The sequence below is a fragment of the Rhododendron vialii genome, chromosome 6a (assembly GCF_030253575.1).
Source record: "Rhododendron vialii isolate Sample 1 chromosome 6a, ASM3025357v1".
NCBI lineage: Eukaryota > Viridiplantae > Streptophyta > Magnoliopsida > Ericales > Ericaceae > Rhododendron > Rhododendron vialii.
Genome location: NC_080562.1, coordinates 22,426,478 through 22,453,450, shown reverse-complemented (window position 1 = coordinate 22,453,450; position 26,973 = coordinate 22,426,478). Strand labels below are relative to the sequence as shown.

The following is a 26,973-nucleotide window of genomic DNA, read 5'->3' as shown; positions in this document are numbered from 1 at the left end:
GTCCTCCAAGACGTCTTGTTTTTCCTCTTATACAACTTTTTGTATTTCAGGCATAACTTTCTCTTCTGACGTCCGTTTCACTCAATTCAAAGTGCGTTGAATAGGTAATTCGATTCTCTACAACTTTGTTTAAATACTTTCTACAAACTTGAAGTTCATTAGGCTAAAAAAGGCTTGAAATAACAACTTGTAGTGAAACCAAGCTGTAAAGCCTTTGTGGGAAGGAACCATCATATGGAAAAAACCATGGCACATTGAATAGAAAAGATGGAAAAAAAATTAAAAAGGCCTCTAGTGAACACCTTCCAAATTTCCTGCATGAAATTCAACATATCTGGAGTAACTACCTGACACGTGGCCAAGCAAATGTGAATAAGAGAAATTCAACAAACAGTCTCTATAGTGATTCATTACAGACTAAGCTAATCAAATAACCATGGCAAGTTCAATTGGTCACACACAAGCGTGGTCTTGCTAAATTGGCCACTTGACCATGTTACAAGGAACAAAAATGTAGAGCCACGAGAACCTTTCTACAACTAATTGTCATAGAATCAAGCATGAAAACTAGTGAACTTAATGGCATCTTGTTATGGAAATTGACAAGCTTAGTCTCAAACATCATCTGAATGGATCTACATTTCAATGAAATAAACATCCAAATTGAAGTTGGTCAGGATACCAAAAGTAAGCCACATTCATGTATGAAAAAATAGCTTTTTGGCCTAAACAAAGTTAAACATGGGAAAAATAACAAGAATAGGGGGAGAAAATGGCACCTTCCGGGGAGCTGTAAGAGTCCCATCAACATCGAACAATCAATTAACGTTAGCTGACTGCATTCTTATCATTAAAGATTTTTTTTCAAACAATCGGAAGGCACTATTCTTCGCATCCTACTTTGAACACCAACTGATCAATCATATACATCACTCGTTCACGTAAAATGCTAGAGACGTGTGACACCAGCCACAGAAATCAAGTTCTATCAGCATAAATTGTTCACGAAGGTGCAAAGAGATTAAGGTAACAAAAGTAATTTGGGAAAAGTGGCATATAGCGTATCGAAGTAGAGGTACCTTAGTTCCCTTCATCTCCGTGACAACATTTAGCAGCCTACGGTATTGATCCCTTGCTTCTGGAAACTGAACCATGGACTTCACCCTAGCAAGGGATTTTTGCAACCGTTCTTCTGTTTGCTTTCTGCCTTCTTTCAAGAAATTATAGTCATCCTCAGTCAAGGATGTATCTTGCTTGCAAGATCCCTAAACAAGTGCTTCTTATTTCCACAAACCACTCCCTTTCCGTCTCCATCGCAAAATTACCTTCTCTACAATTCCAACGGACCAGGTTATCTTCCTATAATTCTTCCTCACCTAGTGTCCTCTCACATGTGCCTGTCCACTATAAAAGCACAAAATACATTTCAAGAAAACAAAGCAAACTTAGGAGAAGGATTTGTAAGGAAGAACAAGAATAAGCAATTGGAAAGAGCCAAGGAACAGAATCATCTCATTGACATTGAAATGGCCAATATATTTCTGTTTCATAGGAGACTAAAAGAAAGCATACAACGAATCCTGAATTTGCAATGCTTCCATTGACACATACTGAAATGCATGGAACATGTTGAAATTCTATGAAACATACCGATACATAGAGTAGTTTGGACACCTATTAGAAATATCCAACAACGAAGTATCCAACACTCCCTCAATTTTTCTGACATATAATTATGTTCTGGCTACATTTTCAAAATGTTTCCAAACAGTTTCCTTTTCCTAGCTAACCAAAAAAAGTACCAAAATACAGTTTTGGTCCTTCAAAAGAGCCATAACTTTGTTAGAAGCAAGACAACAATTCCACACCTAAATTTTCACACTTGCTGTCGTAGTGTTAAAAAGTCTTTCCTTCCCTTATAACTCCGGAATTTATTTTGTATCTGTGTTGCGAAAGCATGCACAGGCTCATCATGTCCAAGCCTGCTAGTCCAGACAACAACAAGTGAAAGAGCACGCTCATCTGACATTCCTAATTTATTTTCATCGTACTCTTTGAGCTGTTTTCTTTGGAATGACTGCACTCTGAAGACTTGATGAATGCGAGCAGCAGCTTGAGTAGCATTACAAACAGCAGCTAATGAGTCCTTCAGTGACCCACGTGCCATGTCCCCACCACTGGTTGGAGTAGCCCTTTGTTCTGAAACTATTTGTATAGCTTTGAGGCCAGAAATTTCAACGGCCTCACCCTCTATGGTATCTTTCAACTGAAGTGTTGTAAGGTGAGAGCTCAAGGCAAATTCTGCCAAATAACCGATAATCCCTTTATGCCCATTGCTGGAAGCTAGATCTGCTGCTGTTCATCCAGAGGGATAAATAGGGTTTGAATCTATCAATGCACCAGGAGCGGCATCTAGGGACATAAGGAAACCAACTGTTCTCTCCCTAATATCAACAAAAAATAGGAAGAACATTACTACCCCAAAAATAAGAAGAAATGCAAAGGAAGGATTTCCCAAAAAAGCAAATTAAATGTTGAGAAAGGTATTCAATGAGATTTACTATCACTCATATTTTCTATAAATTCCCGTGTCCCAGCAAAGGAACTCAAGATGCGTACGGTAAAGAAACATATACTCACCCCGGCCTACTTTGTTTTTGCATATTAACTACTCCGGATATCTCAAATGTTCGTCCATATTTTCTCTTTCATTCCTGATTTGGAACTAACTGAGATCTTTCGTTTGGTGGAACACATTTCGAAAACACTATTCACTGAAGTAGATCATATGTTGATCCAATCAAAGGCACAATGAATTTGAAACTTGTCCACTCGTACTTTTTAAGATCCTTTAATTGGTGGAAAAAGTTTAAGAGTTCCATAATTACATTGCTCGTTGATCCAATTAAAGGCCACAGCGGCCAAAAAAACAGAGGGAGCATATTGGCAAGATGGTTATACAACAACAACAGAACCCATGTAGTCCCCAATCATTGGGGGTATGGGCGTGGGAGGATTGGAGACAGACCTAACCTTCGGCAATATGCACAAAGTGGCTGCTCTCAAAATAACACTGAAACAGTGACTCCCTTATACCTATTTTGCTGCGGAACCATGCCCCCAAATGGCATCAAAGAGGGCAGGCTTAGAGACCCAATTCAATTTATGTGTACATTACCCTGCTTCCTTAACACAAATAAACAATAAAAAAATCAAGGTTCTTACTTGCCACATGATGCTACCCAATGGAGTGCTGTCCACCCATTCACATCATGGAAGTAGACACTAACACCACAAGCTAGTGTGGGAGGTATTAACCCAATCGTAACCAAATGCTGCAGCAAAATGTAGCACACCTTGGCCCTCCTCATACAATACACTTAGGTTTTTTCCTCCTTCAACAACCTTTTGAAGGAGCCATACATGTAACTTCTCCTTCAACAGCTTTTGTAGCATCTGCTCCTTTACTTTCTCTGGAGAGAATTCTTATTCTGAGGTAGGCAATAACTTTTGCTCCCACTCATTGCTATCCTCTTTTAGTAGAGAACTGGTTTTACTACTCAGATGAGAATTCTCAACAGTGTAAATTCGGGGACTCGCAAAGTACAGGGATAACAATTTTCCAAATCGCATACAAAAAAGAATTTCATTCGTACTGCCACAATATATAATCCAAAATATCCCCATCTTGAACATTGTTATTAACTCTGTACTCAAACTCTCACACTTCACTACATGCTAACCTATTGGAACACGTTACGTAGAAAAGTACCCTCCTAGCCTTGTGTAATGGAGTATGGCAACGAAGCACGCCATCTGCTATTATCTCAACTGAAACTTCTACTTCTCCAAACATGCATGACCCCTTACAATTCTCCACATCATGCTTACTCATTAGAAATCTTCCCGTAATCAAGACCTGAGCATCAACAACGTGACAAGACCAAAAGAAACAATTACAGTACTTACCGATACAACATCCTTTGATCATTCATTTTATTGTTATTGGTACTGAAAAGGTGGGACAGTCAATAACCCCATTGAAATCACCATCAAAATTACAGTATAGCACAAAATACCTTAATTTCAAAGCCTGTATATGCCTAGTTTGGTGAGAAATCAATCATGCTAAAGAGTTGATCCTGCAACAGAGAGGGACCTAGCATATAGGGGTCTTAGTCTGCCTGGGGGGAAATGTTGGAATCATCTACTCCATCATAAGCTTCAACAGTTTCCCAGTAGTTTCCAGAGCTGGATTGCACATGTGATTCATTTACATTTCCTAATTCTTTGCTCATCCATTTGTCAAAGCTATCAAGCTTCCTTAGCTCTTGTTTTAGAAGGCCATCAAGATGAGGCAATTTCAAAGGAGAAGGTTCAGCTTTTCCCTCTACTGTTGAATTGCACTATAATTCCAATATCAGCGCACTTCCATCTTCTGCACACGTGGGCTATATATGAAGATCATTTTACAAAGCAAATAGATTAAACTACCGATAAAGCTAACATATTGCATCTGCATCTTCGTTAAAAAGAGTTTAATTTTGAAACCAAAATAAGAAGACATAAGGTCATTGGAGACATACAAAAGATCTTTTAAGATTTGTAAACAAAGAAAACCCAATAATCTGGAAAAATCAGAGCTTAGCACATCTGACCGGGTTTAGATAACAGACTTCTTAATTAAACAGTTATAAGCAGGACCACATCCCATCCAAAAGCAGTAGTAAGATGATTTGGAGATAAAAGTACAGGAATTCTGGAGATAATGATGCCATTTTGTGCTGAATTGCATCATTATCAATGGATCCACTTTCCTCCCCGTATGTATCTCTTAGTGAGGTAAACACCAAATGCACAACAAAATTTGTGCTCAAAACCACTGCATTTGGATGCTAAATGACTGAGAGTATGCTGAATGGCATCCCAGTACAAAATTTGACTAATTCACTGTACTCTGTGAGGGGTAAACACCACTGCATTTTTGCTGTGGATAGCGTGGGTACTATGCTTGTATTGAAGTATGTGGATGTCAACTTACAGTTGTTCATGGTCCTACAATTTACCGTTTTACATTGAAGAATCAGCTTTTTCTCATAAACAATTCATTAATCATGAATATAGGTGTCTTTCAAGATTGGGGGACCGGGGGGGGGGGGGCATCCTTATCTGGAACCTCCATTGATCCTTCATCGGTAATGCTCAAAATGCGACTTGCATGTGCCCCGGCCTCTAGTATTTCATGAATTGTGAATAAGAAACCTAAGTTTACAGAAACATCACAGGCATTTTATCTAGAAATAAGAGATTCTTAAATAAAATAATTCATAAAACAATTAATTTCAGTCTACCGTCCACAAAATTTTGGAAGCTTTGTTCATCTCTATGATGGTTGTGCTACTACTTGTACTGCCATGCTCGTATGTAGCATGATTAGTTGTGAAATGGGATAAAGGTGTCAACTGTGTTCGCTGTCGCTGCTGTATTCATGCTGGTAAAAGTATCAGCATACATTTAAGACAGGATTAGATTTTTGGTTTGCAATAAAATTATAAGGTCAATTTATATTGAAATATGACAATGGTTGATCTATATATAATATATTATTGAAAAAATTTCAACGTGCAAAAATGAGGGCCAACAGCTGCATCAGGTTGAAAACTGATCAGATATGCTTTTCCCATAATATTCTGCCCTTGCAAATTGTTAATTCAAATAAAGAAATAATTAAGAACACATAACTAAAAATTTCAAACCAACAGCCAATGTAAGATTGCAGGTGGGGGAGGCCATAAGAAGCTTCCATCGCTTCATAACTTTAATCCACTCATAGCTGCGGAGACAAAATAATTTCACCATAATCATGCAGCAAGTTGCTAAATGGTCTGTAGAAGAGGTGTCCAGTGGCTCTATGAGTCAACACAGCAGCAATTGTTCTCGATCCACCAACAATTTTCACATAGTAAAAGACTCCATTCGAAGCTAGATGGCTTCGACGTTTCAAACAAATCCAATGCACAAAAGGGACTTGAACTACCATTGTCATGAAACAACAATCAAAATAGAAATTTACTAAATCAATACCAAGGGTTTAAGTCAAGCACAAAAAAGCCACACAAACAACACATCGAATTCCGAAAATCCCAAAAAATACCTCAAAATAATCATCACAAACAGATTGAAAAGAACTAATCAAACCTGAATGAGGTAAGAATTGGATGAAAGCTCGGACATTCAGTAGGGAACAACCGAACAAAGGTTAATCGATCAGCTATTGGAAGAAATCGAGAATAAAAAACACACCTGATACTAACGATTGAAACCCTAGAAATTACTCACCCCAGCTCGCACAGCCTTATGAACATATAAATGGAGCAATAATCGAGCGTCTTTTTGAACTGTACTTCCGCCTTGCCGACGAAGCAATGGAAAACACGCCAGAAATTTCACCCAGACAGTTTGAAGCTCTTCCAAGCAATAGATAGAGAACTGCTTTCACCAAATTTTCTGTCATTTTTCCTGGAACCAACAAAGGCAAAATATCATAACTAACCCCAGCTCCACACAAGCAAGGACCAAACAGCAACAAACACTTCAAAGGGTAATAACGTAAATTCAACACACGGCTTGGCTTGCCATCCTTGGTTCTTTTATTACAAGTGTATTGATTATCCATCCCCTAGTGGCAATGTTTAGCAAGACCTTTGTTAAATTGATCATAAGACCAAACACCACGTCAAAACAAATCAACAAAAGTCTATGTAATCTCAACCCTCTTAACAAATAAAAATGGGAGCCACTAAACCATCACCCCAGCCCCCAATCAAGATTCTAGCATCAAAGTCAATCAATCACCATCAACTATAACCCTCTAGGATCACACGGATAACCCCCCCTACTATAATTATAAATGGTAAACGAGAAATATGGTCCCCATGCCTCCACCCTAGACCTTTTAAACATACCCCTAGCTACCCAACTAACAGTCATAGATAACTGCTTAATTGAGATTGTTGGGCCCAGAATGCCCCCATGGATTTAGTTACACAATGCCACTCCCTGCAACCACTCTAAAAATAGACTTATAGGTGTGATGTCCGATGCCATAAAAAACTTAATTAAAGCCCTCCCTGACACCAATTGATTTTAGGAGAAATGGTGGAAAAGCGGTCCAATAAGTGGTATCAGAGCCTGAAAGTCATGAGTTCAAGTCGAGGGAGCGTCATCGTGAGGGAGGGATTGTTGGGCCCGGAGTGCCCCCATGAATTTGGTTACACAATGCCACCCCCTGCGACCGCTCTAAAAACAAACTTGTGGGTGCGATGTCAAATGCCTTAAAAGACTTAATTAAAGCCCTCCCTAACACCAATTGATTTTAGGAGAAATGTGGAAAAGCGGTCTGATAAGTAAATGTCAAGGATGAAGTATCCACAAACTGGTTTTAGGAGAAATGGTGGAAAAGTGGAAAAACGGTCCAACAAGTAAATGTCAAGGATGAAGCATCCACAAACTAGTATGACAAGGTTTGATTTTAACTAATCATTTCAAAGGACATAACAGTACTAACAGACTTACCAGATATCCCAAATGTAAGGCAGTTATCACACTCACAGCACATGAGGTTTAACTTGTACGAGTTACATGAAACCAATTGCTAAATTATTTTTCTAGTAAACTTCATCCCTATGTAGAATCTAAGGTTTAAATCAACACCTCGAATGTAAGGCAGTTATCACACTCACAGCACATGAGGTTTAACTTGTACGAGTTACATGAAACCAATTGCTAAATTATTTTTCTAGTAAACTTCATCCCTATGTAGAATCTAAGGTTTAAATCAACACCTCGAAAATATATATCCCTTTCTCAACCAGTACAATAAGGAAATTATATAATCATGTCATTTATAAATTAGACCAATCCATAGGCTAACAACTTCAAACCATAGAAGGTTCAAATCAACCCAAGAGGCTCATACATGCTCATGTCAAGTGTGCATCAACATGAATCTAGAACTAAACAATTAGATTAAAAATGTTGCTATCGGAAAGAACACAAATCAAATGAAGGTTCTACATACCATTTATAGCCGCCAACCTCCAATGTATTACTGCAAAGTTCTCTCTTGTTAATTTGACAAAATTGTCTATCTTCCACGTATACTTCCCATATAACTCGCAAGGTTTAGCAATGTCATAAAATAGCTAAAACTGAAGTTAACCGCATAATGGATGCATAATATGACAAAGCTGGTAACACAGATTGGCTTTAACAACTTGAAAATTATAGGAAAAGCTAAAAATTGTTATTGCAATGAAGACTCAAAACTTGATTTCACAAGAATGCATACCACCTTAATAACAGTTTCCATAGTATTTCACACCATCTTTTGTACTATCGTATTTTTTGACATTACTTCCTCGGAACTAATGAAACAAGATGATTCTACTTGAACCCAAACAAGTCCTTTCAAGTCCTGTGTTTCTGCTACACCCATTAACTTTTCAATTTATTTATTTGTTTTCTCTCTATACCTAATAATTGTCTGAACATACCCACATCATCCACATAAACCTAAATCCAACTTTATCAAATCTACATTAACCTTCCATCCACGGGCAACAACCACTATCTCCTCCTACTCTTAACCTCCCCCTAGTCCACCACTATGCTCGACATAATTAATCGTTTCTACGGCTTAAATAATTGCAATGATGGTGAATAACTTAATAGGTGATCTGCAGCTAACCACACATGAAACGTGACTATCCTTTGCTTTATGTAGGTGAATAATCTGTTATTTTGGAAGTAAAATATATTGACTAAAAATGTTATGAACCAGATCATAGATGAAACCAAAGGATAAAGCATAAATTAACCAGTAGTAAGAAAAATAGGCTAGAAAAATTCAGGTTTCTAGAGATCTAGACTACAAGCAACAAACATTTAATTTAAAGCCAAAACTATATGGTGTCACTCCACTTAAACAGTTTTCAAGGTGAAAACAAACAACTCTTGATTGATTTAACCCCTTAAAAAGAGAGAGAAGAATGTCAAACTTTTACAGCCATAACAACTAAATTCATAATGTATGTCTAAAATGACCTGGTCAACTTGTAAGTAATAGTCATGAAAAGGGACAACCTCTACCTTGACCATCTAGCTTTATCTTCAATCAATTTCCTGAGCTTGCTTATTTTGTCTTCCACAAAACAGGGACAAATTTGCTCTACATTTGTCAAATATTCCGAACAAGTTCTCTCCTATACTGACAATCAAGGCAGCGGAAGGGACGATCTGCTCTCTCCCTACAAACCAGAAACACAATTTGAAATGAATGATCAGAATGATCGACCCCCATTAAAATTAGTAACAATAGAATTGCTTAATCATTCTCGCAAGAATGGAAAATGACTCCATCCTATTTGAACCTAAGGGAAAAGAAAACGAGATCAGTTAGAAAGCAAGAAAATAGATTATAGTTCAATAATTACGACTTACAAGCATACCTGGACGAAGTTTGTCATGACTAACTACACAGAGAAACAAAGAGAGATGATGGCAGACATCACATCCTTAAGGATGACTTAGAATATACCTGCCACAATAAGAAGCTTACATTCGAACAGACGAAATGCAGCAGACACCTCTCCTGTGCCTAACCAAAGGAAATCAAGCCTTAAGTCCCAGTCAAATTGGTATCGATGAACACATCTCTTATGCCTCCTGAAGAAAAACACAAGTAAATTTCTCCGGTCTCTAACTATAGACATTTTTTGCTTTTTTTATAACCTACAAATTTATAGAAGGCCAACGATAAAAAGGCCCACTACATCAATAGCCTAAAACCAATCAAAGGAAAAAAAAACCATGTACTCTACACTCCCCAAAAAAATATGATCATACCAAGGAATAGGTCAAGGATCGGACTACACACCCTTAACTCCCAACTATGCAAACTAAGAAAAAGACTCTTAAGGCTAAACATAGTCCTCTCCACCCCATCTAAATATCTACTATTCCACTCTCTTCAAATTAGCCACATCAAGCAAAGCGGGACCAAATCTAGCGCTACCGTTGTGATCTTCCAACTGAAGCCCCAAACTATTCTTGAATCAGCACTCTCACCACAGATGGAGAAAACAACGAAATAGGCGGTGATTTTCTAAAAGCATCTAGGATAATATGTGTAACAATATTACGTGTTCTTCAAACAAAATATTTATATCCATAACACATGTCAAATCCCTAATTCCGCTAACAAAATATATAAATGACACATAATAAAAAATAGAAAACCAACTAATCTCTAGTATTCTAAAAGTCGGCCGCCTAGGCCTATTAGTCCCCACCTAGGCGCTAAGCGGTGGTCCAACACCGAGATTAGGCGCCGACTTGGCGCTAGGCACCCCTTTTCCTCCCGACTAGCGCCTAGCGATTTTTAGAACATTGCTAATCTCCAAGCGCCAAGTAGTCGGCCCTAGGCGCTAGGTGCCCCTCTTCCACCTAAGTAGCATCGAGCAATTTATAGAACATTCCAAATGATTAAGCTTTATCTCAAAATTTGAGCAGTTCACCAACACCTTTTTTAGCTGTTGATTATGAATGGCTATGGCAGTTGATTATGAATGGCTATGGCAGTTGATTAAGAAACACCTTTTTTAAGCAGAGGAAAAGCATCTTTGATTGGCTTCCATCAGCACTAGCCTTCTACAAACATCGAAGTTATCAGTAAGAATATCGAAATGGAAGTTTGAACTACTAAATATGACAAGATTTGCCGAAATCGATGATGGTCAAACCTAGGTTAAGAATACAAATAAAAATTCCTATAGTTCAAGTAATGTTGCCATGATTTGAAAATATACAAAGATCGCATAACATAATCGACTTTAACCTTGATAGAAGAAAAGCAAAAATAAATCCAACTAAAAGGAACTATAGCCTTTACCTTAACATAAAGATATGAGGTTGTAATTGGATATGATAACCAGAAATGCTTGAGTAATTCCTCAATGGACGTCCAATGGTGAAAAGTAAGAAAAGTTCATCTCAATAAAGTATAAAGGAGTATCGGAAATCCAAAACAAGATAAACGAATAGCATCTGATGCAAAACCTATGGGCCTGTCCGATTTTCAAGAACTGAAAATTTGAGAACGAGGCAACACTTTGTAACTTAGTATTCTCAATTCTGAAAGAGTTTTTTTTATTAATGTAAGCTTCATGAAAACAATTTCAAATCTGTGAGCAAAAGAAGTTTCAGTTCTATTATCTGTAGATCTGAAATAGAAAACTATTCTTGAAATCTATGTCAAACGCAACCTATACCTTTCCCACCTACTATTGGAAATTCTAGTCCCCAAAGTAAACCGAGAAGTTATATTATAATATACAAAAATTGGTGCCAACTCACATGTAAGAGTTCCTCTTCAATGATTTTTGGCAACCTGTCCAAAACACTCTCCTACAGATTCTTCCCAAGCTGATCCTTGGTGCTTTTAATATTTTGGGTCAATCCATCGAAAACCTGCATCGTTCAACAAAAAGTTGCTTCATTGACAATCATAGGTCCGTCACCTCTGCATATGGCAGCTGGCAGATAAAAGTATGGTGATAAATTTGCGACAAAAACTCTCTATACCTTAAAAGCAACGTCAGGTTTAAGTAACTATGGGATCATTTAATCCGGTGATTTTAACCTCAGATATCCGATCCCTTAGAAAACCATAAGTTTCACTGGTGTTGAGGCTGTATTTGTTTTATCTTGTTCCAGCAAGTATGTCCCCCAAAGTTTTTATTGCATTAGCTTGCTGAGAATGAAAGTATTCTCAAGGATCCTGGTCCAAGAGACAAACCTAGAAACTATACCTCACCAAAACTAAAGCAGTTCCTCTTTTTATTTGAAGAGAACATACTTTAATGAAGAGAGGTGCCAATGGAAGGTCACGAGATGCTTGAAGATCTTCAATTTTAGCCAGCTGAGAAATCCTCTCCAAGCGTTTCTGGTTTACCATTCCATCAGACGCTCCATTAGTTAACTGCAGAGAAACTCAAAGGTTAGTATCGAAACTCGAAGAATAAAAAAGAGATCAAAAGAATTATACCAGGAAAAGTAAACTGTGCAAACCCTATTTTGACCTCGCAAGAGCCTCAGGCACGGACCTTGTGTCTCCCAATTCCACATCTGTATTAGAATTGACAAAACATAACTTGAAAAGAAAAAAAAGGAAAAGCATTATAAAGTACAACTCCTATAATGCAACTTTATTGAACAAATAGTGTTCTCCGAACTGATGTTGCATATATGCTTGCAAACACCGAAATAAAAGAGAAAACACAATTGATTAGGGATGGCAATTTTGTCCGATCCGACCGCCCCCGATCCGATCCCCGCCCCGAACGGAGGAAAATTTTGGATATCCATTCGAGGATTGGGTAGGGTATGGGGATTTTTTTTTCAAATTCGGGACGGGTTGAAGGCGGGGGATAGACATATCCCCGCCCCGAACCCTACCCGTACCCGTTCCCCATTGTGTATCCGGCCCCGCCTCGTCCCCAAGTCCCCATTGTATGATGGGAAGGGCTGTATTTTAACCTATTACATGCTGTTGCCGTTGTTTCTGTTTGGAAATATGGGACAAATGACAAATCTGTTTCATGATGCTACGTTCTCCCCTTCTCTTGTTGCTGCTGCTGTTATTATGGCATTGTTGTTTGAAATCTGTTGTTTTTTTTTTGTTATTAATGGCGCCTCAATGGACTTTGTTTGAAATCTGTTATTTTCCTGTTTTGTTATTATTGACATTATTAGCGGCGCCTTAATGGAGGTTGTTATTTGAAACTTGGCAGAAGGAATTTCTTGGAATTTTATGTTGTTTGAAATTTGTGATTTTTTTTTAAGTTAACTTTGGATCCCCGAATCCCCGTGGGGATTCCCTGTTCCCCGTTTGCGGCGGGATGGAGAGAAGAAACAAATCCTCGTTGGGGATTGGGTCGGGGATGGTGACGGGAAAGTGGTTTGGGGATCGGGGATGGAGATAGTATCCTCCGGCCCCGATCCCCATTGCCATCCCTACAATTGATGCACACCTCAAAAATAAAGATACAAAAAAAGAACGCAAAAACAGAAGTTCAAATGCCAAACATCACACAACAGACAATTCAACTATTGGAAAATTCTACTCTAGGAAAAAGATCACATGCAGTCAACTTTAGCAAATAACGTACAACTAAACATAGTAGAGAAAGCAGCTAATACTTGGTTCCTACATGCCAATCTCCCTCCTACCATGAGAAAGCATCATCAGTTTGGTCGTGGAGTAACCCAATGCTATAACAGTCGTACAATCAATAAAAGGTGGAATCAAGTATTACTTGAACCCCTTTGGTGAATCCATGTCCAGGCTACGACTTAAACCCTACCCCTCCACCATCATGATACTCAAGCCAATAAACGGTTGGCCACAGATACATTTTGACAAAACTCCCTCGGGTAATATTTTCAATGAAACAGAAGAAGTCTCAACCGGAAACCTTACCTATGGATCTTCCTTCAAGGACAACTGCACCATGGCAATTAAAGACTTGTGAAAAAGACCTTGTGTATTCTTCATACTGTGAGTCAGTAGCACTATCGCTGCCAACGCGAGACATTCCGTGATCCTACACTTGGACAAACATAATCAGATGTAACAGAGTGACAAACATAATCAGATTGATAAATTCAAATAAAGCCATATCACGAACTAATATAGTTTTGTTTCTATTATCGATCAGTCCTGAACATCATCGATTTGATGCGGCAACCAAGTAATTTGTAATTTATCATCAGTTAAAACTCATCAACACAAAAGGGAAATAAATATAAAATCGTCCACCACAAACTGGAAGATGGTGCAGTAGGAAAAGGTGAATAAAAAATCCTCTTCTTGCAGAGTTATTCACCAGGTCTTAGCACAAAAACAGTAAAATATAGGCATCACCCAAAGTACCGGAAGATGAATGTAATCATCCCCATCATCAGCTTCCATGTCTAAAGTTGTATCAACTCGTCTAATCTGCAGAAGAGATACCACATGAATGGGGTAAATTTATTTTGCTAAAACAGAAAAAGAAGAATATAAACCGAATAACCAAAGGAAAAAAATATTTAGTGAAGGTAAATCCTCTAAAAAAACATAATTTGACCTAAAGGTCCTAAAATGAAGGAAATTTCTCATTTCCGAAATAGTGCACCTTGTGTCAAGCTTCACTTGCCCATGCATCATCATGCTTTAAGCATTGTAACTAACACCCACGGTTTTCAAAATTGTAAAGAGAACACTACACAAAAAATAATGCATAAATCAAATCTAAAAAGTCCTAGAAACCAAATCTACTAACTCAACCAACATATATGTGTATATATGGAGAGAGAGAGAGAGAGAGAGAGAGAGAGAGAGAGAGAGAGAGATGGGCTTGTCAATAGGACCTTCTTGGGCTTTCTTCACCATCGAAATACGACACTCTGTCGTGACAAGAACCCACGAGGCCACAGTTGCCTACGCCACTGTGTTTCTAATCGAAGCTCCTTATGGGTACGGTGTAATACCCATCACTCCACTTCCTCTTCTTCTGAGAAATCAATACACTACCATTTTCATTTCCCTTCACAAATCAAATTCGCAAATAGCGGGAAAAAGTTGAACTTTTTTCCTGAAGTATATGCAAAGACAATGTGCCAACATATTCAAGGGTTTACTTATACCTTAGTGATGAAAAGAGGAAGAATCGAATATAAAGCTCGAAAAATAGGCAAATACCTCATGCGTTGGATCCTCTAATACTTGGGTGGTATTCTTCGAATTCTTTTATGCTATCGCTCCCTCAATTTTCTTGTTCTACTACAGGAAATATTACCCTAATGAATTAGCCATATGTGATCTAGTTTAAACCAAGAGCGACGACGAAGGAGAAGTCATTAGTTGAAGTATACCTTCTTTGTTTAGTTGAATACTCCATTCATTGATTTCAATTGCTATCAATGCACGATCAAAAAGTTGCTGCAAATGTTGTTCTGATCTTCCAATTTTGTCAAAGGGAAAAACTGTTAGAGAGGGTGAAGAAAGAGAAGAAAATTCTTGCTAGAGCAAATATCAGAGCCACATATAGGTTATAACTAGCGCGGCACGGCTCGAACAATCAACATACACAAATAAATACTGGACACACATAGTGTTATGGGGCCGGGATAGAGGTTTGAGATCCAACTTTCTTGTAATTGTCGGAAGCTAACACTTGCATAATGAATTCACACTCAGAATACTCATTAATGAGCCTAATGAAAGAAATGCATTGGGGCCACTTTAGCTGGTGATTTCCACCAGCTATGGAAAACTAAATGAAAGATGCAAAGCTTTATGAACACTCCAGAAGTGATGCCTGGGAACTCAAAAAATTAGGGGCCATGAATGCACAACTATGGGAGAGGCATAAACACTTCAGTGCTGATCAAATAGAAAAAGTAGGAAACTTAAACCAAATACTCGAAAAGGACACACGCAACAAATTATTACCTGAACATCTTTGAGCTGTGTAATGAATCCAAATTCATGGCTCTAAAACAACTAATGAACATATGCCGGTCAACGTATTTATGCGTGTACACTTCTACTCGGAAGTACGTTACCCATATGCGTTCATTAATTATGCCTCTCTTACTTTTTCTATTTGACTAGCTCTGAAGTGTTTTTGCCTCTCTTATTTTAGTTGTGCATTCATGGTCCTAATCTTTTGGGTTGCATAAAATCACAAAAACCATTTGTCGATGTGATTTTTTAACTTAATTAAACTTTGACCTCCTACCTAGAGTTGGAGAGTGGGTAAATTTACCGTCCTCCATGAAGTGTACATGGAACAACCAACATGAAAATGGAATTTAAATTCATGCCAGAAGCAATATTCATCACCAAATCTTGGACTATGATCCAATCCAAGAAGCACATGCATAGCATACTAGTTTTCTTAAGGAATCGAATTATTATTTTACTTTCTATTAGAAAGAAGATGCAACCCCATAAATAGATGCATCTTATTGCAACAGAGTTGCATTTAATTTCAAAGCACGGCTAAGATACTTTTTGAAGCTTTTGCAACTCACTAAACCAGCTAAACAATAAATACAACTTTTTACCAATTCACAATGCTCAATTATGCTAAATAGGCTATATCCAATGACACCCTGAATAACACCCTCAATATAAGCATAATTCATCACCTAATTTGGACTCAAAGTATAAGTTCCAATGGTATTTTAGCATGGCTATGAGGGGATGTACCCGAAAACTAATCATTCTTGTATTTGGCTTTTTTCCTTTTACAATTCAATTTATCTGAAGTGCATCATCATAGAGTTCAAAGATAACCATATTATGGAACACATTAAGACTTTGAGTAACTTCTTTTTTGTCTTTTCATTTTTTTAGTAACTTAGGCTTGGCTGAATTGGAATGATTAGTCTCATTTATAATCAAACCAAAACAGAAGGACCTAATTAAATCACAATAGTATTTTGAGAGTTGGTCTATTAGTACAAATGAAGGAAAGATGTCAAGCCCTTTGGCATGCCACACTTGCTACTTATGTTGGACTTTAAAGTTAGAAATAGATAAACTAAGATAGAGAAACACTTGTCAAATCAAAATAGGGAAAAAAAACTCCAAGAATCCTGACTATTTTGATCATCATGTACTTTCAAACTCACATAGAGAATTCTCATCACATTAGAACTAAGACTGTAAGACACCAGTTCATGTAAGCGCATACAGAAATTAAAGAAAAGATAAAGGCATTCAATGTCTATGATCAAGTTTTAAGGATTAAACAAAACACATCAAGAATTTGGAAAAGAAGTATACCTCATCAAATAATGTGTCTTCCACCGCCAATCCTCGATGATTTAATCCCACCAGCTAGAGTTAATTTCAAATGACAAATTACAGTAGAAATAGTCAGAATAAACTCAATACTCAGAGTATCACAGGAATCATCCTTGAACAAAACTCTGTAAAGGAGAATGAACAATAACTACAACAAAGCCAAAGATACACACAATAACAAGAAGATAATGAATTGACATAAAACCAGCCAGTCTTTCAAGTCCTCATATACTTTCATGGTGGAATGGCATAGCTCTATAGGGAGTGTGAAATCATCTGGCAACATGGGGCTATCCATATGAGTCTCTCACATTTTATGAAACACATAGAATGCAAGTAGAAATGGGGAGCAAACTTTGAAAATTCATCAAAATATAATCTAATAGAAAACATGAAAAGATGAAAATCCTAACTGAATTTAACAGAATCAAACATTCAACCGGGTTATGTGGCCTTGTGAAACGAAGGCTGTGATAGCTAGAAGGTACGACTATGTTTCAATTGCTTCATGAGATGTTGAAGTCAGAGGTGTGCGAGTGAGAATTAGAGAGGAAGAAGTACAAAACTACTGACATTCAAAATCACTTCACTTCCATCCGGAGGGGTGCCGGGGATGGTGGCGCCGATGACGGTGGCTGGCTCCATCTCAAATCAGGGGAGATGCGGTTAATAAATGTGAAGACAATCTTCGACCTTGTGTAAATAAAATCAGCAAGTTAGGCCATCGTCGGAGGTTTGTTTGGTTGGAATTTGACCAATTTGGATGGGGAGACGGTGTTAATTGGTTACATATGAGTATAAACACTACAATAGAAAATAGTGGGATACTACATCCAAGTCGTGGCTTTGTAATTAACAAAACTAATGGGAAGTAAAAAGAATCACATTTCAATTCAAGGAATCGCAAGATAAGTTAGGTGTTTAACCCAATCACATTTCTTTCCAAGACAACTACTACTTTTTTCCCCTCAACTGGAATTGCTCCAATTGATTAGTGTAAGCCTACAATTATTGAAGGAAAGAGGAAGTTTTAAGCGCTAATGCTTCCACCATCAAAAAAACCATAACAAAGAAAGTAATTTTACTGAAAGACGGCAAAAAATAAACAGTACCATTAGAAGATCATTGTCTTTGGGTTTGATTGCTGGCCCAATTTGGAGCCCCACTTAATATTCTTCTTCCAAAATCAAACAAATAATCTGCGAAAATCCGAAAATCTCATAAGAGAATAATAAACCCTTCAAAACAAAACTCAATGCATGAAAAAATAGAAACTTAAACAAATAGTCAGAGTGATAAAACCTAATAAACATAAATTGCCTTTCGAAGTAGAAGAGCATCGAATGAAAAGGACATGTAGCATGTGATAGACATTTCACATTTGATAACCTGTTACAAACAGCTCCAGTTACAAATAGTTCATGTTACAAACATTGGAAACTAAAAAACAGAACGCAATAACAAACATTGGAAACTAAAAAACAGAATGCAATAACAAACATTGGGAATCTGAAAAACAGAATGCAATAACAAACATTGGGAATCTGAAAAACATAATCCAATAACAAAGAAACAAATGAAGTGAATCAATATAACAAAGCTTGTGATAAATTGCTAATTGGGATGACCAAGTCGGGAGACCGAGTGACAAATCTAAACGAAATGTAAAAACCTATAAAATAAAAATCAAATCAAATAATAAGGACGTATGAAATTTGAAACTTTATGTGCAAACCGTAGCATAGCCAATTAACAAACATAATACCCACCATAGAAATTACAATCAAGCATAACCACAGAGGAGGAAATTCAAGTGGGACACATTCCTACAAATAGAATTGTTTGTTAATTTGAGCTTGTCCAAATTCAAGCAAACACATCCCACTTCGTACCATATTAATCCAACTAATCTTTCTTAAACTTAAATACCTTGTCAGTCAATGAAGGAACAATCATTTTTTTTTTTTTATGATCCCATAATCAGAGGAGGAAACAAATCTAACAAAAAAAAAAAACCATGCCCTCCCCATGGCATCCCAAATAATTGCAGTCTTATAAAGGTACTGCCAGTAATGTTAAAACTCAATCCTTCTGTTAAACTATACATGGATCTTACTTTAGTGAAGCATTCCATCAAACAGGTTGAAGGCAGTGAAGCATTACGTTTTTTAAGTCAACCTTGAACTTAAAAATTGGAGTTTTTTGTAAAATAGGTAGGTGGTCATGGAACCAATAAAGTCTCACATACATTTTTTGTGTACAATTTATTATCGGGCCACAAAAAACACCCACAACCAAGCTACCCGAACTGACTAAAGTTACTGTATTTCAAGAGAAAGAATAAAGGTAAGTCCATTACCTTATAGAATTACTACGAAATAGGTTCATCATACCTGCAAGGAGAAAAAACTACTTAGCAAATATTAGAAAATATCGAGAATGAGGGTAGGATGTGGTAGGCATTGGCGGAGAAGAAGTTGTAGACAAAGATCTTACATATAGAAGTGACGATGGCCGGAGAGTTGCAGGGGTGAAATAGGGTGGCGCTGGTGGTTATCGGCAAGGGTGCACGATGGGCAGCGGTGGAAGAAGGATTGGAGGAAGGAAGTGGATATGAATGGCAGACGGTTAGAGAGAGAAGGGAAAGGGGATGGGGATACATGCTGATAATTGAGGAGAAGTGGGAGTGTGGGACTATTGGGCAGAAACCAATCAACCGACGAAAACCAACCATCAAAACCCTAATTTCTTCGACTGAACCGAAATACATAAAACCCTAATTTCACCCTCAAAGTTTGATTCAAACAAAGACTCCACCAAACCTCGCGATTCCAAATTTCATCCTCCGAGTAGGCGCGGTCGATGATAGGCTTTGGAACAGAAAAATGATTCAAGAACTAAGCTTTGGGTTTTATTATTAAGAGCAAATGTCAATTACAGATGAGACGAGAAAAGAATTGCAGAGAGAGAAAAAAGAGAAGAAGAAATGAGTTACAGAATCCACGCCCTAACTCTCTCCCTCCTTACACCTTATATCCCCCTCCACTCGTAACAATACTCGTAACAATTCAGCTACAGATCTGTTACAAGAATTACACAAGCACCCCCTTTGACTAACAAAAGTACAATTGAGTCCTTATATTCCTATCATTACTCCCTCCTTAAGATCAACCTTGTCCTCAAGGTTGGAAATGAGGAAACCTTTGCTGCAAAGTGTACCAGTCCTCCCACGTAGCATCTTCCGAAATGGAGTTTGTCCAGTGTACCAAAACCAGTGTGTGAGGTCGGTTGTTGCGATTAATGAGCTTTTTATCCAGAACAACCAGTGGTTCAAGCTGCAGTTGGCCATCCTCCCCTGTCAAGGGCAGCTCAGTTTGAGTCACTACACCATCACCAACTTTCTTCTTAAGAAGTGAAACATGGAATACTGGATGTATTTTGGAATTTGTAGGGAGCTCCAACTTGTAAGCCACTGGTCCAAGCTTCTGCACAATTTGGTAGGGGCCAAAGTACTTAGGTGCCAACTTAGCATTCCTTCTAAAAGCCACAGTGACTTGCTTGAAGGGTTGCAACTTCAAATAAATCCAGTCTCCCACCTCAAAAATCCTCCCTGTCCTATGAGTGTCAGCCAGTTGCTTCATTCAATGCTGAGCAATAACCAAATGTTCCTTCAACAATTTTAGAATAGTAGTTCTATCCTTGAGCAAAACTTCTGTTGCTGCCACTGCAGTGCCACCAGGAGCATAATACATCAAATTAGGAAGAGGTTGACCATACAAAGCCTCATAAGGAGTAACACCAGTAGACACATGGAACGTAGTGTTATACCACCATTCTGCAAGAGGAAGCCATTTAACCCAAGCAGTGGGCCTATCACTGGTAAGACACCTCAAATAGTTTTCCACACACCTATTGACCACTTCAGTCTGACCATCAGACTGTGGGTGATAAGCAGTGCTCATACACAATGTAGTCCCTTGCAACCTGAACAATTCCTTCCAGAAGGTACTGGTGAATATTGTATCTCTGTCAGATACTATAGAATGGGGCATACCATGAAGTTTGAAAACATTATCCAAGAATGCCTGGGCTACAGTAGTAGCAGTATAAGGATGAGTGAGGGGTATGAAATGAGCATACTTGCTCAATCTATCGACCACCACAAAGATAACAGATTTACTACCAGAACTGGGCAGTTCCTCCACAAAGTCCATAGAAATGTCACTCCACAGTCTCTCAGGAATGGGTAAAGGTTGGAGCAAACCTGGAGAGGCTATAGTTTCATATTTGTGCCTCTGACAGACATCACACCTTGCCACAAACTGCAGAACAGCCTGTTTCATACCTTTCCAAAAAAATGCTTGCTTTAACCTTTGATAGGTTCTTTCACCTCCAAAATGACCACCAACAGGACCAGCATGGTGTTCCTTGATGAGTTTATGTCTGAACTGAGAGTCATTACCCACCACCAGCCTAGACTTATAGTATAACATCTGATGTTGCCAAGTGAAGGAAGGGTGACTGACAGGATCTTGTTGCAAATCAACAATCAATTGCTGTAAATCTTGATCCTGCACCCAGCTTGCCTGTAACTCCTTGACCCAATTACACAATACCACAGTCATGGCTGCTATACCCCTTTGCTGCCCAGTTGGCACTTGATCTTCTGGTATTCTGGACAGAGCATCTGCTGCTAGGTTGGTATTGCCAGATTTGTAAGCAATCTCATAATCAAAACCCATCAACTTGGACAGCCATTTTTGCTGCATAGAAGTAGTGATCCGTTGTTCCAACAGAAATTTGAGGCTTTGGTGATCAGTTTTGATAGTAAATCTTCTTCCCAACAAATAATGTCTCCATTTGTTGACTGACAAAACTACTGCTAATAGTTCCTTTTCATAGGTAGACATGCCCGAAGTCTTGGGTGATAAAGCCTTGCTAAAATAAGCTATAGGTCTCCCCTCCTGCATTAGGACAGCCCCCACCCCTTTTCCAGAAGCATCACACTCCAATAGGAAAGGCTTAGAGTAATTTGGTAAACCCAGAACTGGAGCTGTTGTCATGGCAACTTTGAGTTGTTTGAAAGCAATTTCAGCTTCTTCTGTCCAACTAAAAGCATCCTTTTTAAGCAACTGGGTCAAAGGTTGACAAATCTTCCCATAATTTCTAACAAACCTCCTGTAGTAGCCAGTGAGGCCCAAAAATCCCCTGAGATGTTTAACAGACTGTGGTCTAGGCCAATGCAGCATACTTTCTAGTTTAATAGGGTCAGCTGATACTCCTTGGTCATTTATCACATGCCCAAGGTATTCCACTTGTGGCTTGCCAAAAGCACATTTAGACATCTTTGCATACAGTTGATGTTCCCTTAGTTTGTTCAAAGTGAGGGTAACATGATGCAAATGGTCTTTCCATGTTTTGCTAAAAATCAGTATATCATCAAAGAAGACAAGCACAAATCTCCTTAAAAATGGCTTAAACACATCATTCATGAGGCTTTGAAAGGTGGAAGGTGCATTAGTCAATCCAAATGGCATGACCAAGAACTCATAATGACCCTCATGTGTTCTAAAGGTTGTTTTTTCCACATCCTTTGAGGTCATTCTAATCTGATGGTATTCAGACCTTAAATCTAACTTAGAAAAGTATCTTGCTCCCTGTAACTCATCCAGCAACTCGTCAATAATGGGAATGGGGAACTTATCTTTGATTGTGTCTTTGTTAAGTGTCCTGTAATCAATGCACATTCTCCACGAATTATCTTTTTTCTTAACTAATAAAACTGGTGAAGAGAAAGGTGACACACTGTGCCGTATAACTCCAAAAGCCAGCATTTCCTAGACGATCTTTTCAATTTCATTTTTTTGAATGTAAGGATATCTGTAAGGTCTGATGCTGGGAGGTTGAGTACCAATTTTAAGGGGTATCTGATGATCATGAACTCTAATTGGGGGTAGCCCTTTTGGTTCAGCAAAAACATCACAGAAATCATGCAAGATGTGGAGTAAATCAGAATGTACCTCAGCAGGTTTGTCAACTTGAATGCTACACAACTGAGCTAGCACCCCTGGGCAATTCTTGTTGAGCAGATGTTGCATTCTCTTAGCATCCACCACCTGAATATCAGCTGAAGTATCCCCTTGTAATACCAACTGTTTCCCTAAGACAGAGAACTGCATTTGCAAATTTTGGAAATCCCACAAAACTGGTCCCAAGGTGGACAACCACTGCACCCCCAACACCATGTCACACCCTCCCAAAGGTAAAAGTTTCACATCAGAAATGAAGTTAGTGTCTTGTACAGTCCAATGAAGGTTTTTCACCATGGCCTTACTATTGATTTTAGTTCGATCAGCTACCACAACTGTTAAAGGGTTGATGCTCTGAATTCTAACCCCAGCCTTTTTAGCCACTCCGGGATCCAAGAAGTTATGTGTACTTTCAGAATCCACCAAGATGTGGACCACAGTTTTCTTGATGAACCCTTTAACTCTCATGGTCTTGTAAGACTGAATGCCTGACAGTGCATGGACTGATATGTGGAACTCCTCTGAGGTGTCATCTGGTAACATCTCCTGTTGAGCTTCCACAAACTCATCTTCTTCATCCTCAAGTTCAATCATATATAACTGTTTCTTGGTACACACATGTCCCCTAAAATATTTCTCATCACATCCAAAACACAATCCTTTAGCCCTCTTCTCATCAAAATCTTTTGGGGTTAGACGTCGAACATTGCCTCCAGATTCATTGGTTTTGGGCAGTAGAGTTTGGGGTTTAGGTGGTGGCGCAGTAAAAGAGGTAGCAGGCCTCATTGATCCCCTATTCTTTTTATTCACAGCCTCCACCGTATCTTCTTGTAACCTAGCCAAACCCATGGCTTGGGAAATGGTGCTTGGCCGAAACATTTGAACTCCCCCTTTGATTTCATCCTTCAACTCACTCACAAAACAGCTGATAAAAAATTCCTCAGTAAGCCCTGTGGTTTTGTTTGCGAGTTCCTCAAATTTTTCTTGATAAGACTTAACGGTAGACCATTGCCTTAATTTGGTTAACTGACCCATAGCATCTTCGAAAACATTTTCCCCAAATCTCATAAGTAATACCCTAGAAAATTCTCTCCAAGTTCGTAGGGTATGAGATTTCTCAAACCATCGATACCAATGCATGGCTTTATCCTCCATGTGCAAAGAAGCTAAGCGGATTTTTTGTGTTTCATCGATTGCGTTCAACTCAAAATACTTCTCGCATTTATAAATCCATGCCTCAGGATCATCACCAAAAAACTTAGGGAAATCCAATTTTGGTTGAAAAAGTCTTGTTTGCCCCAAATTCAAACCCAAATTCACATTAGGGTTCGGAAGTAAAGCAGGAAAAGAATTGGAAGAAACCTTTTCTTGAAGTTGTTCATACTTCGAATTCAGAGTGGAAACGAGGTTCTTGGCTCCTTCCATCGTATCTTTGAGAGCAGCCATGGATGCCGCTTGAGTGGAGGAAGCGTCGGTTAATCGTTTGATGGAATCGCTGGTAAGTTCATTTGCGTCGGACAATTCCCGAAATAATTCTTCTAATCGTTTGATCTCTTGTGAACGAGTCTTGTCTGCCATGATTACAATCGCCCACAACCAGAGGAAAGAGGGCTCTGATACCACTGATAGGCTTTGGAACAGAGAAATGATTCAAGAACTAAGCTTTGGGTTTTATTATTAAGAGCAAATGTCAATTACAGATGAGACGAGAAAAGAATTGCAGAGAGAGAGAAAAGAGAGAAGAAGAAATGAGTTACAGAATCCACGCCCTAACTCTCTCCCTCCTTACACCTTAGATCCCCCTCCACTCGTAACAATACTCGTAACAATTCAGTTACAGATCTGTTACAAGATTACAAGAATTACACAAGCACCCCCTTTGACTAACAAAAGTACAATTGAGTCCCTATATTCCTATCAGTCGAACACGTCTTGCTCTTCGATGCAGAAGAGCTCTTTGTCCGAAAGGTGGAACGAGAAGCCTGTATTTTTTGAGTGAAAGAGAAAGAAAAAAAAAGGGGGGGGGGGGGGGGGAATTAGGGTTTTTTTTTTTTTGAATTAAGGGGAAATTGGGGGAGTGGAGAGGAGGAGAGAGTAGTAGTGTACCTTTGACGAAGTCTTCGAGTTGAGAGGGGTGGAAGGAGGAGACGTCAGTGGGGTTTTGGGCGGAGAGGCGATGGTCGTCGTGGTCGGCTTCGAGGGCATAGAGGGTTGGGGGGAAGATGAAGGGTGGAGGCGTGGAGACTAGCGAGAGAGAAGAGCCGCTATCCGAATCCGTGGATAGCGGAGGGTTGCGCTTTTGCCCTTCCTTGGATGACACGCTACATTCATCCCGCACATAGTTCTAGTTTTAAGCTCCTCGACCATCCATTGATCAAACGACTAAAACCTAAGAGCCGTTATCCGGATCCGTTCCACTTTCTTTTCTTTAAAAAATAAAAAACAAGTACTTATTTTCAATTTTCAAGCTTAAAAGTAATGTACTTACGAAAATAATTTTTCAAATCATTTTAAAGATCTTGTCGAGATCTATAGATCCATATTGCATATTTTTTTATTTCGATAATTTCATTATTTTTAAACTTAAAAAATTAAAAATAAGTACTTATTTTTAAGAAGGGAAATTGGAATGGGCTTTCTATATGGAGAAATTTTTGTCAAAAATGATACCCGCACAAAACTACCACTCCATTGATACAAGGGATCAAGAGAGAACGATCCTTTGGGATGTTTGGTGGCCAATAAATGGAGTGGTGTATTGATGATTTTGTGGGGCTCATTTTGGGTCAAAAAATGATGGAAATCGCAAATTATTCTCAAAATATTTTTTTGAGGATTCATAGAAAAAAAATTAGCTTGATCCGATATCTGTAATGGCCCCGCAAAAATAAAAAAATATGGTTAAAAAATTAAATGCTCCAATTTTCAATCAGTTTGAACCAGAGTGCATATATATATTTTTTTGATCATTTTGTCCTAAGATATCATAATTAATTTTTGACTCTAGGGCCCTCATATGACAACCCTAAGAGAGTCTTAAAACCAAATGAAGAATAGATATTTAATTATAAGAGCCTAGAGACAAATAATTAATTATGACCCTATAGAATAAATGATCATAAAAATAAGATTTTCGCACCTTTTCAAACTGATTAAAAATTGGAGCACTTGATTTTTTTACTCTTTATATATTAAAAAATATGGTTAAAAAATTAAGTGTTCTAATTTTTAATCTGTTTGAACGGGTCTTATTTTTTGATCATTTTATCCTAAAAATCATAATTAATTTTTTGCTATAGAGCTCTCATATTTAAGTACTTATTCTTCATTTAGTTATACAACTCTCTTATGAGAGCCCTAAACGCAAAAAATTAACTGTGATCATTTAAGATAAAATTATCAGAAAAATAATATCTTCGCAGCGGTTGATCAAATGTATTGAAAATTGGAGCACTTAATTTTTTAACCATATTTTTTTATTTTTGTGGGGCCCATTATGGGTATTGAATTGAGCTATTTTTTTTAGAAACTCATAAAAAAAAATAAGAATAACTTGCAATTTGCATCATTTTTTTTAATCCAAAATGGATCCCACAAAGTCATCAATACACCGCTCCATTTATTGGCCATCAAACATCCCCAAGGGCTGTTCCCTCTCACTTCCTCACATCAAGCAAAGCGACGTCGTTGTTATAAGAAATTATTGTACATCAGCTTAAGAATTTTTTAAGTTTGAAAAGAATTATTAATCAAGGTCATCTTCCACGTGTTTTGAGGGAAATACTAGGACATCTTCTCTTAAAGGAAACTTTGGTAATATAAAAATGTTTATGCAATTGAATTTTTAAAAGAAAACCACACTATCGCAAATGACCATGTGATAAAGGAATAAAAATCCAAATTAGATATATCCATGTCTTCGCTTACACAGTATGACATATTTTAAATCCGGTGATCCTCTGTGGAAAAATATGTAGAAGAGGCCAAAATATATATTGATTTTTTTAATTTATTTTTCTTGTTTAC

General features: G+C 38.0%; 2 protein-coding genes, 2 long non-coding RNA genes and 1 pseudogene across 13 annotated transcripts; 1 reads left to right on the top strand and 4 right to left on the bottom strand.

Moving 5' to 3' along the window:
- Positions 1-1,098: 1,098 nt before the first annotated feature.
- LOC131330209 (calmodulin-binding transcription activator 3-like) lies at positions 1,099-3,925 on the bottom strand (annotated as a pseudogene).
- Positions 3,926-9,420: 5,495 nt separating this feature from the next.
- On the bottom strand, positions 9,421-17,617 carry LOC131330205 (general transcription and DNA repair factor IIH subunit TFB1-1-like). 7 transcript variants are annotated; one of them, XR_009201017.1, is made up of 13 exons: positions 14,977-15,090; positions 14,804-14,884; positions 14,473-14,648; positions 14,238-14,324; positions 13,994-14,059; positions 13,541-13,664; positions 12,107-12,186; positions 11,918-12,004; positions 11,644-11,839; positions 11,416-11,529; positions 10,952-10,999; positions 10,657-10,710; positions 9,421-9,598 (listed from the first exon to the last, which is right to left on the bottom strand). XR_009201017.1 is itself a non-coding variant. In XM_058363700.1 (6 exons), the coding sequence occupies exons 1-5, from the start codon at positions 17,561-17,563 to the stop codon at positions 12,131-12,133; spliced, it is 393 nt and encodes a 130-aa protein (XP_058219683.1). In that variant the 5' UTR covers positions 17,564-17,617; the 3' UTR covers positions 11,849-12,004; positions 12,107-12,130. The 7 variants fall into 7 exon arrangements, 1 of the variants encoding a protein (XP_058219683.1); XR_009201015.1 differs by lacking the exon at positions 10,952-10,999; XR_009201014.1 differs by lacking the exons at positions 10,657-10,710; positions 10,952-10,999.
- Positions 14,244-15,166, top strand: LOC131330208 (uncharacterized). The gene is made up of 4 exons (XR_009201024.1): positions 14,244-14,401; positions 14,434-14,718; positions 14,764-14,970; positions 15,041-15,166. It is a non-coding gene; the product is annotated as an uncharacterized LOC131330208 (long non-coding RNA).
- A 169-nt stretch (positions 17,618-17,786) lies between the features above and the next one.
- LOC131330207 (uncharacterized) lies at positions 17,787-19,775 on the bottom strand. Of its 4 annotated transcripts, none has more exons than XR_009201022.1 (4): positions 19,278-19,775; positions 18,221-18,307; positions 18,031-18,117; positions 17,787-17,920 (listed from the first exon to the last, which is right to left on the bottom strand). It is a non-coding gene; the product is annotated as an uncharacterized LOC131330207 (long non-coding RNA). The 4 variants fall into 4 exon arrangements; XR_009201023.1 differs by having other exon boundaries at positions 19,312-19,775; XR_009201020.1 differs by having other exon boundaries at positions 18,031-18,307.
- A 2,980-nt stretch (positions 19,776-22,755) lies between these two features.
- On the bottom strand, positions 22,756-24,525 carry LOC131328493 (uncharacterized). The gene has a single exon (XM_058361434.1). It carries the CDS (start codon positions 24,523-24,525, stop codon positions 22,756-22,758), a length of 1,770 nt encoding a protein of 589 aa, XP_058217417.1.
- Between the last annotated feature and the right edge of the window lie 2,448 nt (positions 24,526-26,973).

Bases quoted from the DNA above. Each gene is read 5' to 3' on its own strand.
- LOC131328493 (XM_058361434.1), bottom strand. From the start codon at position 24,525: ATGGCAGACAAGACTCGTTCACAAGAGATCAAACGATTAGAAGAATTA.
- LOC131330205 (XM_058363700.1), bottom strand. From the start codon at position 17,563: ATGGAGCCAGCCACCGTCATCGGCGCCACCATCCCCGGCACCCCTCCG. The intron at 14,060-16,897 runs GTATACTTCTTT...TCTCTTCTGCAG, and splicing joins AAGACACATTATTTGATGAG to ATTAGACGAGTTGATACAAC. The intron at 12,187-13,540 runs GTAAGGTTTCCG...ATTCTAATACAG, and splicing joins CCTTGAAGGAAGATCCATAG to ATGTGGAATTGGGAGACACA.